The following is a 14,163-nucleotide window of genomic DNA, read 5'->3' as shown; positions in this document are numbered from 1 at the left end:
TGTATAATATGCTGGCCATAGGTAAACTGGAGCTCTTGTGCTCCTTAAATGTGGTTCGCCTTGCAGCCAATAGCAATCTAATTTTTGAAATTGAAATGTAAATTACATGTTGATTGACTCTGAGACATCTGTAATTTCATGTTGTGTCTTTATTATCACATCAAAAGCAAAGAAGCAAATAATTTCGTTTCTTCCTCTTGCCACCACAAAAATGCCGCCTTTAAAACAGACAGGGACTATGACGACATCAGAAAAACAACATGCTGCGTCAATGATGTCCTTCGAATCTTGCATAAAAGTACTACGAATAATGTAGTAATAGCTTTTACTCGGAAAAGGGGGGGGGCTATAATCTCATTACTTGATTAGATTATGTAAGATTTGATCTCCATGTGTTCGTCGTTGCGTTAGTTGTGTGAGAAAACTAAAATGCTTTTATATGCAAGAACTGGTAAATTGGCAGGTTATTTTAAAATAATTTTCTTGTTTGGAACTTCAGCTCTTTCGTAGTGCGTTCAATTACTTGCTTCATTCGTTTCATAGGAATACTTTAAATTATGAGCAAAAATACTTAGCGCTAATTTTTTTTAATTGCTATGCTATTCTTCCCTCAGTTGTAAAGGATTTAGAATTGTTTACGTCTGCTTTCGGTTCAGATTTACTACTTTTAAAACCCACTGATTTTTATAAAGGAAACTGAATAGAAGAAAAAAAAGTTTAGTTTACTAAATACTTCATATAAAATTTAAATAGTGCCCCGTAAAAATATGCTTTCTTGAATACTGAGTAAAAGTAATAATAATTTCATATCTGCAATTTTTCCGGTTTTTCGTATAGTCTTTGGATATCCCGATAGATGATCGAATCTCCCCGTTTTTAATATTTTGCCTTTACCAAGAAAAGTGTTTTTCAACAGTGAATGAAATTTAATTGAATGAATGAAAACTTAAATTAAGTAGGTTTTATTCTCCCATCCTTAGTGACTCTTTAGTCCAAAGGGGCTTTGTCCCTGAGGGTTTTCGTTTTGCGATTTTGCGTTGAATCACTATAAATGTCCGTTTCACTTTTCAAACTGTTGCCACCAAATGTAAGAGTCCTGCATTATATTTGAAGAAATTAAATAATGAAAAATCTGCATAAATGTATGTATATTTCTCGCATTGTGATAAAACAACTGTACATAGAGCCATCGAATTTTGAATGACGTAATCCTCCTACGAATATGGGGATGTAGAAGACCAAATTTGAAATTTGTTTTATGATCAATTTCATATTTTGTAAAACTTTAACGAATTTTTGATTAACAAACTCAAGAATTTCAAAGCGAGCAATGGCAACACTCTACGGAGGGGGAAAAAAAACTTTTTATCTCCAGCGCGCGGAACTCTGTATCGGAAATTCTAAAGATAGGTTCATTTTAAAATTATTTTGCGACATTGCTATTGAACTGAATTTTATGGCTTAAGTGCAAAGAACATGATACGTAATAAATAAGGGTAACACACAAAACATTTTTTTTAAAAAGAAAAGCGCCTCTTTGGGCGTAATATAAAATTGGAAAGCTTTCAGATTTTTTTTTTTTTTTTCATATATATATATTTTTATTTCTTTGGAAATTAGCTTCAATCTATTTTATAAAAACATTTTTTTACCTTATATTTTTAAAACGGTATAAATTTTTAATTGCTTTTCTGAAATACTGAAACCTAACATGCGGCTCCTGTTGACATGACTTTTGGCCAGCCAATCTTTTTACTTCCTTGTACGAAGTAAAAAGGAAGTATTGTAATCGCGAAAAGCTTCAGGCAGCATATTTCAACGAATATATCCACTTTGACCGCTTTCGAATGCAATTTAACGATGTTTTTGCGTGATATCTGTACGTAAGGACAGAATAAACGACTCTTTTCCTCCAAAAAAAATTATAAAACTGCTTTAAAATGAATTCTGAAGAGAATTTTTCGTACATCTGTACGAACGTATGTACGTACGTACGTATCTCGCATAACTCAAAAACGAGTCGACTCAGAAAGTTGAAATTTTGTATATAGGACTACTATAACATGTAGATGTGCACCTCGTATTTTGGTTGCAATCGGCCGCACCAAACGTATATAAGTATATTTATATATATATTCACTCTGTTACCCGGCTCAGTGATCTCAGTTTCTTTACTCTTATATGTTTGTAAATTGTACATTTTTTGCTTTAAAAATGATTGAATTATGTTATTCTTATCTTCCGGTTAAGGATTTTATGCCGTTAGTAAATCTGTATGCAATATTTTTAGAATTATCAACAATTTAAAAGTTGTTTAAGTGCCGCTAAGCCTATTTTGATGGCGGCCATTGCTTGTTTACATTTGAAACAGCTGAGTAGTGAATTCGTTGCCAATCTAGAGAAACGTAGCTTCACAACAACAAAGATAAACGTCTTCATTTATTATTGCGATTTAAATCATGCTTAATCCTTTCTGGAATTTTTTCGAGGAAATAAGTGTTTAAGATTTACTTAATTTTTAATAATTATTAATTTTTAGTAGAGATATTTTGAGTTTTTATGTATTTTTGCCTTGTCGCGAAGTGAGAACTGAATTAATTGAATGAGAAATACTCAATCGTCTGTGAAAAACTGTTTCTTTTTTGTTTTGTTTGCTTAATTTCTTTTATACATCGTTCTAGCTTTATTATGGTACTTGAATAGAACATGTGGCAACGATTAGATAATTCTTTAAATGATACAAATTTTGTGCATTCTGGGTTATAATATGAACGAAATATAATGCTGTTAAGTGAACCTAGCGCCAGAGTGTCGCTATGGTAAACAAATAGAGTGAATTTTAAAGAATGCACTTATTCTATTGTGGTTTATGCGCTGTCGGCGAAGTAGATATTATTAAATCCAATAAGTTTAAACAAAATGCAAGAAAAAATGCGTATAATTTAATATTCCGGACAAGGAAGTCATGTGGTGTGCACATCAGATTTTTTTATCTCAGGAGGATACGGGAGGCTTTCTCTGTCGCAGATGGATCTCTTTTCAGAAATTGCTTTCAATAAAAGTAACTGTTTACTACTAATGGCCTATCAAAGTATCAATTTTATCGGTAAGAATAGTTCTAGTAAAATGTATCTCGTAGTACCTTTTATGTCTCGTAGTCCTTTTTATGTGAATGCAAGTAGTACTGCATATTTATAGCGAATTAGGAATATCATCAGGTTTACCCAGAAATACTGATAGAATCGACGTACCGAAGTTCAACGCAGAAATTGCTTGAACTTTTTTACTGTTTCCGAAGATACAATTTATCAGAAAACAAAAATGAAATGACGTCAATCATAAATTTATTGTTTAAACTGATAAAGGAAAAATTTCGTGAGAGTTAAATGAAAAGGAATTTTTGGGGCATAAAACATGTCTAACGTCGCACCATTTCAGAGACCTGAGACCTGGGTCACTGTGTCACTGAATTTTTTTTTTTTTTTTTTTTTTTTTTTTTTTTTTTTTAACAAATCCCTTCAGTGTCCGTTTTTACGAGTTTGAAGTCGATATTCAGTTTCCCTCCTCGTTCATCACTTTCTATTGTGCCGGAACAGGTTTCTGTTATTAGGGTTTCCGGGTAGTGATGATGATGTAACAGTGAAGTTACCTTTAAGCTATTTGGAGGAAGCTGGGTTATCCCAGTACCAAGCAATTTTATCTGCTAGACGTAAGACGTGGGTATTTTTCCAATCTAAAGATGAAGGCTATATTTTTGCTTTCTCTTGCCATAAGAACTCGTGAAATTTGCTGATGTCTTTATGCCATATAAGAATGGCTTTATTGGTAGTTGTTAGTTATTAAGTTTATAGCATCTAAAGCTGTTTAAGACGTAAAAATAAAGTAGTGAAAACATAACTCAAATTTAACTCTTCCGGAAAGAGGTAAAAGTAATCGAAAAGTCGCTGTCCAGGAGCTAGAGCTGCTCTAGAGTGAGGATATTCAAAACCTCGTATGGCCAGTGCATTCTTTAGATCTGAATCCTATTGAAAATGTTTGGTATGCTTTGGGGAGGAGTCTTGTTGGTCGACAATGCCCTTTAAACAAGGACACCCTCATCTGTGCACGATAAAGGAATGGAATAAGTTATTACCACAGCTGCTGGATAATGTTGTGCAATGTATGACATGATGTGTGGAATCTTGCGTCGCCCTCCTTGGTGGCCATATCCTGTATTGATACCTTACGCCAGAATGCCTGCTGACGGTAACTGCATTTTTTTCACTTTAACCCTTTCCGGCAAGCTACGTTTTAAAGTCTGAGTTTTGATTAAAAAAAAAAAAAAAAAAAAAAAAAAGTAGGCAGTCTAATTAGGCCTAGAGGAGTACCCAAGTAAAATTTTGTGAAGATAGCACTTATCGTTTTAATTCTGTGGGTGTGCCCAAAGTGGGCACACTGATTGGGAATAGAGCTTCGAAAAGAGTGCTGAAACGAGCATTGTTGTCAATCAATGAACTGACCGATGAGATGCGGTGAAACAAAGAGTACAGACTCTCAGTTGTCCTAGATTATCGGTGAGACCGGTCTGGGCACACCTAGGGTTCGCCGTTGGATTTTAGGCAACTTTGAAAAGTGAGGGTCTTAAAAAAAAAAAAAAAAACTAAACATAGCTAAAATATATGGACTGGTTTGTGTTGAGCTGCCATCTACTATAAATAAAGAAGGTTCAGAGTAACCTCTAAATCCTTTTTCATTCAATTTTTCTGTGCGTACAGAGGGAAATTGTTAGGTGTGTCCAGACCGGACACACTGTGCCGCAAAGGGTTAACGTATTCAGCACAAAAGGACCATTTTGCCCTTTGAATACTTTTCAAAGTCTTCTGGATTTCAGATCACAATAAATTATCTTTATTGTTATATCCTAGTGTTCTGGCGTTATTTTATTTCACTTGGCTTCCAACCACACTTTTTACGAGGTATATAGCCGTTTGGGATGTGTCCTTTTCAATTGTCCACTAGTGTATTTTCTCTTCTATTGTTCTGATCAAAACAATTATGTAAAGCACGTAAATTAAACTAGCATAATGTTTAATTTTATTTAATCTAGAAAAGCTTTTAAATCCAGATAATAGAAGTTCTACTTTCTTAATTGTATCAATATTAGACATGGCTATACAAAACTGTTTGAAATTTTACTTAATCATAAATAGTATATATTCCTATCAGCTTATTAGAACTGAGTCCATTTTATCCACTTGTAAAATTTAAAAAGCCGCCCGACCAGTATAGTGGTTTAGTGACGCTAACTGCTGTACTGATGGATCTGTGTTCGAATCTTGGAGGGTATGGATGTAGTATCTGTGCTGCCATTGTCTATACTGCATCAAAATCATTTCTTTGTGGTCTTTGTGTCGTAAGCACATATGAAATTTTGTGATCTATTTTTTACAATGAGCAATATCAAGGGTTTTCTTTTGTAAAATCTCAAAAAATATACCTGAGTGATAAAATCTTATTGAAAAACATCTCTAGGAGAAAACAGTTCTTGCAGTCACCCCAAAATTCAATGAACCCATGCACTTGTGATACACATAAAATATCCCAACCATCGCAGTTCTCTATAATATTTTCAAAAAATATAACCAATTCTTTTTTCATTTCATGCACTGTGTTAACAGTTCTTGAGCAAAAGTTCTTTATATTAGGTGCAGCTTCAGGTATCTTTTTCTCTACATGCAGTTTTTAGTGCATGAGTTCTCTTTGTAGACGTTGAAAAAAAGACAGACAAACCAGTTAATGTTTTAAAAAAACATGCGGCATTCTGTAATGCCGTGTGCAGATTGTTGCAAAACCAGATTTAAACATTGCTGTAAAAAATGTATGAGAGTGGCTTGCGGATATTTTTCTTGCACTCCTTTATTTAATCCAATTACTTGCTCTGCTATAACTGTTACTGCATCGTAAGTCTGTCCAGTAATTCAAAATCAAATTCTTTTGCAATTTTGGAAACATGCTCACATAATTCTTTAGGCATCGTTATGAAGCTGTATAAGCTTACGCCCTTAGGCGACGCCCATGCTGTACGACCAGTGATGAAATTCTGGTATCCCGAATACTTCTACCTGTACCTGTCAAATTTAATAGTTGTTAATTTGTCTATACTTTTATAGTATCATTAAATATCAGTTGCATTAAATATACTATTGTAGTATCATATTTTTAACTATGATATAATCTGCGATATTTTTAAGCGCTTATCGTGACTGAGAATTAATCTTATGCTATGCAAAATTTTATAAACAACTAATTTGATTTATCTACGTGTTGTATTATTGGCTTAAGTGATAGAAAATAAAGTTACGAATGTTATAAAATAAATGTGTAAGTTCGTACGAATAAGTACATGTATTGAATACCTATGAATAAACTACATGTGTATTGAAGAGACTGACTAGTGTTCCAAGCGAAATCCTGTGGCCATCAGAAAAGTGTGATTGTAATGTTTCGAAATAACGACACGCTTAAGAAATTTCGTCTCAGGTTGAAGGGAGATCTGCGATGATAACATATATGAACCGTGAACGTACTGGCTGGGCGCATCTGAACAGTAGACAACCGGGCGAGAGACCAGCTTAGACGTCGTCATTAATGGTGTAATTTACGTCACATCATCAAAGCTTCACCACAATGAAATAATTTAAAATTTTATCATGGGTAATCTGATTTTTCAACTAGAATTTTAATTGTGTTGACCGTTTGCGATAAGTTGACGATACTGGTTGAGAACAACTGATTTGTAAGTTTGATTAAACCTAGCAGACGATATAAAATGCTGATTTTTAAGTCAACTCAGTGGAAGCTTAGATGCAGTTACTTGAAGCGGAACTGAAGTGCCCGCAAGAACTCGGAAAAATGTATGTTATTTCCGCGTTCTTTGTAAGATTGATTCTGCGCGTAAAATGCGTAACTGTAAATTGTGTTAAATCATTAAATGGAAGCATGATATATTCTCTGAAACTGCTCATCGTAAAATTATGACTATATTAAAAAGTACCGCTGAAAAATCTTTAAAAGGGAAGTCCATTTCGATTGACGAATAACATGTAATGACCTCTTCAAAAAAAGTGCATTAACTCGTACCTTTACTAGATCACGTGACCGCCTACTTGCATGCTGCTAAATATTTAATGGAGCAGAAAGATCGACTCTCGAAGGTCATATGAATTTAAATACATTCCTACTGCTTGTGCCTTGTGCAGTTCCATGTTTCTGTTCCCACGATAAAATAATTAAAAAAAAAAAAAAAAAAAAAAAACTAAATTTGTCTTTGTAGACAATATTCTGCACTCTAACTGTATTTACATGTTATTTTTATTGCAATTGCCTATTAGAAGTATATACCTTAAAGTTTTTGATAATATAGGCTTAATGTATTTTATTGAAGCGATTCTCGTAGGAAATTCTATGAAAACATCAGTTGTCAATTAGAGATGAACTCATCTCCCGTGTGAAAAAAAAAAAAAAAAATTAAATAAATAAATAAAAATAAAAATAAAAATCCTGGGGGAAAAAAAAAAATGAGGCATCTTATTTTTTTTTCCATTTTACGTTTTGAGTTGAAATTTTTTTCAGTAAGTGGAAATCACATCAACATGCAGAGTGTCTCAATGAAAATGTATTTCAGACTGAAAAAATCTTTATGGAAAAAAATTAATAAATCAATATTGACAGTTTTAGTTAGTATTTTTAAGTTTTTTATGTAAATTTTAAAGGTTTATCTTTGAATTGGTTTTTTTTTATATTAAAGCATGCTAGGCCTACCTGCCTGTAAAATAGTTGATTCATATTTTAAATAATAAGCAATATCAAAGGTTTTGTCATGCATGGGGGAAAACACGAAAATTTTATGCAGTTAACAACTCCCAAGTTAAAAATACTGGATCATTAATTCCCAAAACTGGCAAATTTTATTTTATAGCTTCCCCTCTCTTTTTGTAATGTAAATAGACATTAAAACTTGAATCTCTTTAGTAAGTTCATTCTCGAATATGTCTGCAAATTTATGTACTTAAAAGTATGGAACTGGTTATTTGAGAAACTCAATAGTTAGAAGTACGGGAGTTAGTTTAAGACCACTATTTTAGGAAATAATACCTGTAGTCTCCTTTTCGTATATCCTATCATGTATTAATTGGTAAAATTTAATTGAAAAGTTATGCTTACTAAAACATTATCAGTATTAAAATAATACTGGAATAAAAAAAACTGGACAGACACTATCCACAAAAATTTTTACTTGACCTTTAATTCTTAGGCATATTTTTCATTTACGGAAATGTTTTAAATGATGAAAGTATTTCGGCATTTTTAAATTTTAAAAAAAAAAAAAAAAATCAGTATTATATTAATGACGAAATGTAACCCTTTATACATTCCCTGTCTCTATATTTATGTTTCGGAAAATTGTAAACTCATTATAAAAAATAAAGTGCAAAAAATGTAACAGCCGTACGACAAACTTTAAAGTTAGAGATCGGATTCAGGATGAGTCGTGCCTAAATTGAAAAACGAAATGTTTGCATTTCTACGTAACCTAAAAATAAAATATCAGTTTAGAGAAAGGTTTCTGATGTTAATACATTAAGTGACAAGCATTTCTATGATAATTAACGTAAGATTTATTGATCTTCCCCCCCCCCCAAAAAAAAAAAATTATTCTTACAGAATTTGTGTTCTAGGAAACACTAGGCCAACTACTGGCTGATTTGGTTTAAATCGCTTTATGTTGGGAGTTCAACCCGAGTTCGATCCCAGGCGAACGGGCTAGCTACATTGTTTAGTTTTCCTCAGTACGTGTCAGTTCCCGTTAGCAAAAAGGCATTCCTTCCCTTAGGCAGAAAGCCAACGTATGCTTTGCCATATTCAAATAACCTAACCCTTACCAATGGAAAACACTGGCAGCCTTCATTATTTGCATATAGCTAACTCGTGACATTATTTGCATAAATTCAAAATTTAAAATATGAGCCAACCAATGTATTGATTGCAGTGCAAGAAACCAACCAATGCATTGTCTCGTCGTCAAGCGCAAGTATTTTCTTAAAAATGAAAATACGTTGTCGTGCAAAATGAGACTGATAATGGACTTTCTATTCTGAAAATATTTCTGTTTTAGTTTTTATCACTAACTTGTCATATAAGGCAACAGATATGGGTTTTTTGATTTATTCAATTACTTAACCTTCTTTTGCAGTTGTTTATGGCCATTCGTTGAAGAATGCAATTAAAACTGCATTCTTCAACATTGTTTTCTGGAGAAACAATGTTCAACATTCCATTGTTTTCTGGAGAAATTTAGAGAGAACGAAATGCAAGGAACGAAATTCTCTTTTAGTGGCGCATTTACATCAGAGCTTGTTTGCGAGAGGTACTCTTCAAGTTTACCTCTACTTATATAAACGCAAAGTTAATAATATACTTAATTTGGATTTGTTCCGCTAGGCTGCATGTCCGTAACAAAGTTCTGTCGAAGGAAATAAAAGTTGCGGGGGAAAACTAAATATTAATATTTTTCTTTGTTGCGAAATAACATAGAATGATTTCAAAACTAATCTTGTTGTCTTTATGCTTTAATTGCGCTTTAGTAAATGAAGTAATTTCAGCTAATTTGAAACTGAGTATTCCGAAGAGATATACAGACGCTCTGCAACGGCTCTTTGTTCAACATATTTATCTTCTACACTTAGATTCCTCCTTAATTACACTCCTATTCAGCGAAACTGCAACGTCTATTAAGGACGAGTTTCTATATTGATACTTACGTCATGTGATATAAGGCAAAATTCATTGAAATGACCTGTTATGGATCAGAAGGACTGTGTTAAATTTGTAATGTCCACCTTTAGCAATTTTAACCGATTGCAAACGGTATAGCAATGATCGATAAAGATCTTGAATAGTTATCCGTCATTCTACGTCTTTAAAGTCGTTGAAACTATGTAGACTTATAGCAGCAGTAGCTGCAAGCTTTATATATTATTCCATCTTAGAGCAATCATTTTTCACACTTATTCGGTAGAAGATAAATTAGATGACCAAGCAAATAGGCGAGAACTGTTACATTTTTGGTCCCAGAAGAAATATCGGGTGTTTTTTGCCACATATACATAAGTATTGACCTATTGAAAGAACTGAACTTCAAGAAGGTTCCGTAGAAGCGATAGGATTTCTGGTCAGTGCCAATGGTGATCCATAATATATGCAATTCATAGAAGGCAAGAATAGGAATGTAATATAGCATCTCAAATAATCCTCATGCTGAGATCACTCTGATGCTGTGTAATGTAGCCTTTCAGACGCCGTGGTGATGCTACTCGATCGTCATTGATCCGAAAACTGTAGCAAGATTTCTCGTATAAGAGATTTGCATCTTCATTCTAGTTTTAGGTGTAGGTACTAGCGCCAGATGTACACAGCTCTAGGTATAGGTACTTCAAATCTCCCCTTCCGATGAGTCAAACTTGCCTGTTGCTATTATTCTTCCTCTTTAGAAATTTCATCAATTATTTGCTCTTGACGATGCAGATACCATCACAAGGTATCGACTTTGAGGAAATACCATCAAAAAAGACTACCTGATTTGTGAAATTAATGCTAATCGAGATGTCACAAACTGTAAGACTCAGAACCGAGTACTATCGAGGTATGAAGGTAAAGGGAGACGGCGCAAGATCTTACCGTCCCTGCAATAACTGTGCCCAAATAGCATTAAGTCCTGACCATATTTTTTACTGCCATGCAAAGAAGAATATTCTTTTGATTCTGAGCAGCTCTATTCTAGAAAAATCACTGAGACAGCTACAGCTAGCTGCGTCTCATCCCCCCATGGTCCTTTGTGATAAATTTTGGGTTCGCATGGACACGAAACCGCCATTAATTATTCAAAACGTTTCGTTTTCCATCAAGGCATTCTGTATACATTCAACTCCTAATTTATGTGGGTATTATCGAGAACAACGTCTACGTTAATCCAAGGCTAGTTAAAATATAAAAAATGATGAAGGATTTTTATTTATAATCAGTAAAAATTTGTAAAATTAGTAAAAATTAAATCAGTAAAATTAGTAAAAATTAAATCAGTAAAATTTCAGGTTCGCCTGTATTTTCAAGCAGTTAAAACCGGAGAAAAAATTAGGAGGATTGGGATGTGCATTGCTTCGCAATCGGTCAGTGTGCGGCAGTTATTTTAGGGCAAATTAAAACCACACATAGCTTATCTTTCGAAAATGATCTTGAAAATTTTTACTGTTCACTTCGAGGCAGGCATTGCGTAGTTTTTCAACAAATTTTAGCGCATAACTGTGCTTCCGAAATGTTTGGATATTTCTTTTGCAAGAGAAAAAGAAAGTTATCTTATTTTCGCAAATTTGGTTATAAAAATCAAAACCTCAAAAATTCACCTTTTTCCGCTATTGTTAATTATTTTCTGCGATATCTGTGAATGACTCAGTACATGCTACCAGGGTATGTGTACTACCGTTTGGGAATCGATGACTCTTTAACAACTCATATTTACTTAATTGGCATATCCATATTCAACACAAGATTAATCTGAGAACACCAGAAAAGTGATTGAATTAGCCCTCATTTATTTCTTCATGCTGTGCATTATTTTAGAAACCAGTGTATACTGTATTTGAATATTTATTGCTCTTTTGTTCGCTTTAATACAAAATTTCGTACTTCTTTTTTTACTGCTTTATGATGACTTGTTCTTTTCTCAGTATGCAAATGAAAGGCTATCCAATACACACGCAATACCAGTTTTTAGATGTTATTTTATTTTCGAAGTTTTTAGTATTTACATATTATTTAAATAGAGGGGGGGCTAGACAGACAGGTTAACAGCATAATTTGTCAGCGGAAAATTCCAAATATAAATTCGAATTTATATTTTGAATTTTTTTAATAAAAAAGAATTCCTCCTTTCCCATAATTTGTTGTAATGAATAAGTTGCTTTGTAAATCCAGACGAAGTGTAGTGAATGTGTTGGTTGACTCTGTTTCTGATATCAAAATGAAAAGTAGAGAGGTTGTCATATATATATTAATCGTTTCTTTAATAATATCTATAAAGTGTGTGTAACTTTTCTGTTATGTTTACCGAATATTTCAAATATTCACCGTTTTTATACCTTTTCCATTGCTTTCAGGTTATCTCTTTGGTCCACCACAGGCCGAGCGGTGAATTCGCTGGACCAGAGTTCGAATCCCGCGAACTGGGCTGGCTGCGTGGGAGTTCTTGTTGGTTTTCCCATGTGTAACGTGGGTACGAGGCAGTTCCCTTAAAAAGTTCTCTACAAAGTTCTTTAGGCTGATAGCCCTTTGTGCTTTGCCATAATGAAATAAACCAAACTAGGTTATCTTTGTCCCGAGCATAGTTTTAAACAATGCATGAGATACAAAGCTAGCATGAGATATTCCTGAGATGCAAAGGTGTAAAGTTAACAAATACTTTGTACACGAAGGCAACTAACTCCCTGTTTAAAGCTTGTACTTAACATTTATATCTAAGAATGATTTCTTAAGTCTACTTTCATCTATAAATGTCTTCATTTCACTCCGTGTTGTAGCGCAATACCAAAACTTTGAATCCCAAAATTGTTGCTTGAAGAAAAAACATGCAGGAATATGAGAATGTGCACCATACAAACACTAAGTATGAGTTAAGTAAATAAAGTAAAAAAAAGGGGGGAAGTCTATTTTATTTGACAACATATTGTCCATTGAAGGGCTTGGTCCAATGAATTTGCATTTTTTCCGTACTGTCAAAAAGTAGTTTTTATAAATGCCTAAAAATATGCATTGAAAAACGATGGTGATAAGCCGAATTTTCAAGTTTAAAAATAAGAGGAATTTGGTTGGAGGCAGATCTAGAAGAAAAAAGTAAAATACGGAACCGCTTCAGAGCAAATACATTGTGAATATCGATTTGTGGGATGACGCGTTGTCTTGGAAAAGAGTACTTTTTTGTACGTCAATCTCGACTGTTTTTGTTTCAGGTCTACGTTCAAAGAGTCGTAAGTTGCATTATAAGTTTTTATTATTGTTTTTTTCTTTCTCCAAACGAGTGACCAGAGTGATTACTTTTCAATTCCTCCCTCCCCCCATAAAAAAATTCGCCATCATCTTTTTCTGCTGACTAAATTGTGTTTTCTTTGGCGCTCTTTCGCCACTCGCAGCCCCCTGCTTTGATTAAGATTTGTAGTGATAAATTCCACATTTCATCTACAGTGTCGAATCGATGCAGAAAAGTCTTCGGATTGCGATTGAACATTGCTTTAATCTCCTTTGGTTTTTGATCGACAATCAATGACGCAGACAGATTTATTCATTTGATATGCCTACAATCTCATCTATCTCACACATCTTCACTACCTGATCTTCCATAACAATACCATGGATATTTTCAATGATATCTGTCGTAATGATTTCGGCTGGACATCAAAGGCAAAATGCATTGCATCTTTAGTGCGTGCATGCTGGACCACGTTTAAATTCGCTTATTCAGAAATAAGCAGTCTTCAGTAAATGCAAGTTAACCATAAATTTGTTATCCAACTTCTTTGATCTGGACGATACTGCGTTTCTGTAAAGAAAAATGAGAACTCGCTTTTTTCAACCTCCGTCTCAACTGTTAACGATACTTGCTTTAGACATCCTTAGAATTTGATCAGTGCTTCGTTATTAGCTAAAATTTAGTCTGAGCTAGCACACTTATTGAAAATTTCTCAATCGAAAAGCAATCGTGACAGTAATGTATTAGTTATTACAATACACCTATGACATCAACCCTCTGACGACTTTACTTCATTTGTATTAAGTTGCTTAAAACCTGAAACGGCGAAATTTACTTGTAAATTTTATTTTTAACTTTCACATTTTTAAGAATATGGTTAAGAATTTAAGTTTAAATTTAATCAAATTTAAATTTAAATTTTAACAAACACGTATAAAAGTAAAAAAGCAAAATTAAAGCCAAAATATTTTTAAAAAAATATTTAAAAAATGTGCAAACATATAAAAGATTTAATTCTCGAACTAATCTACAATATCATTTAAATTCAGAAGTATAAGCAAATCAAGTGCAAAAACAATCCATGAAAATAAATTCAATAATTTAGC

At 33.4% G+C, this 14,163-nt stretch overlaps 1 protein-coding gene across 2 annotated transcripts in view; it reads left to right on the top strand.

Moving 5' to 3' along the window:
* The window catches only part of LOC118186586 (uncharacterized), a 65,901-nt gene that overhangs the window by 28,279 nt on the left and 23,459 nt on the right, over positions 1-14,163 (top strand). The window contains exon 1 of one of the 2 annotated variants that reach the window (XM_035356692.2): positions 3,919-4,245. The exons of the other annotated variant lie outside the window; for it this stretch is intronic. Coding sequence (XP_035212583.1) covers positions 4,158-4,245 — 88 coding nt within the window. The 5' untranslated portion in view covers positions 3,919-4,157. Of the gene's footprint in view, positions 1-3,918; positions 4,246-14,163 lie in introns of those variants that run through there. 2 annotated transcript variants of the gene reach the window in all.

This window comes from Stegodyphus dumicola, chromosome 4 (genome assembly GCF_044657685.1).
Source record: "Stegodyphus dumicola isolate Sdum_Otavi_A_Nest chromosome 4, ASM4465768v1".
Lineage (NCBI taxonomy): Eukaryota > Metazoa > Arthropoda > Arachnida > Araneae > Eresidae > Stegodyphus > Stegodyphus dumicola.
Note: the sequence above shows the minus strand (reverse complement) of the source record. Positions and strands in the feature narration are given on the sequence as shown.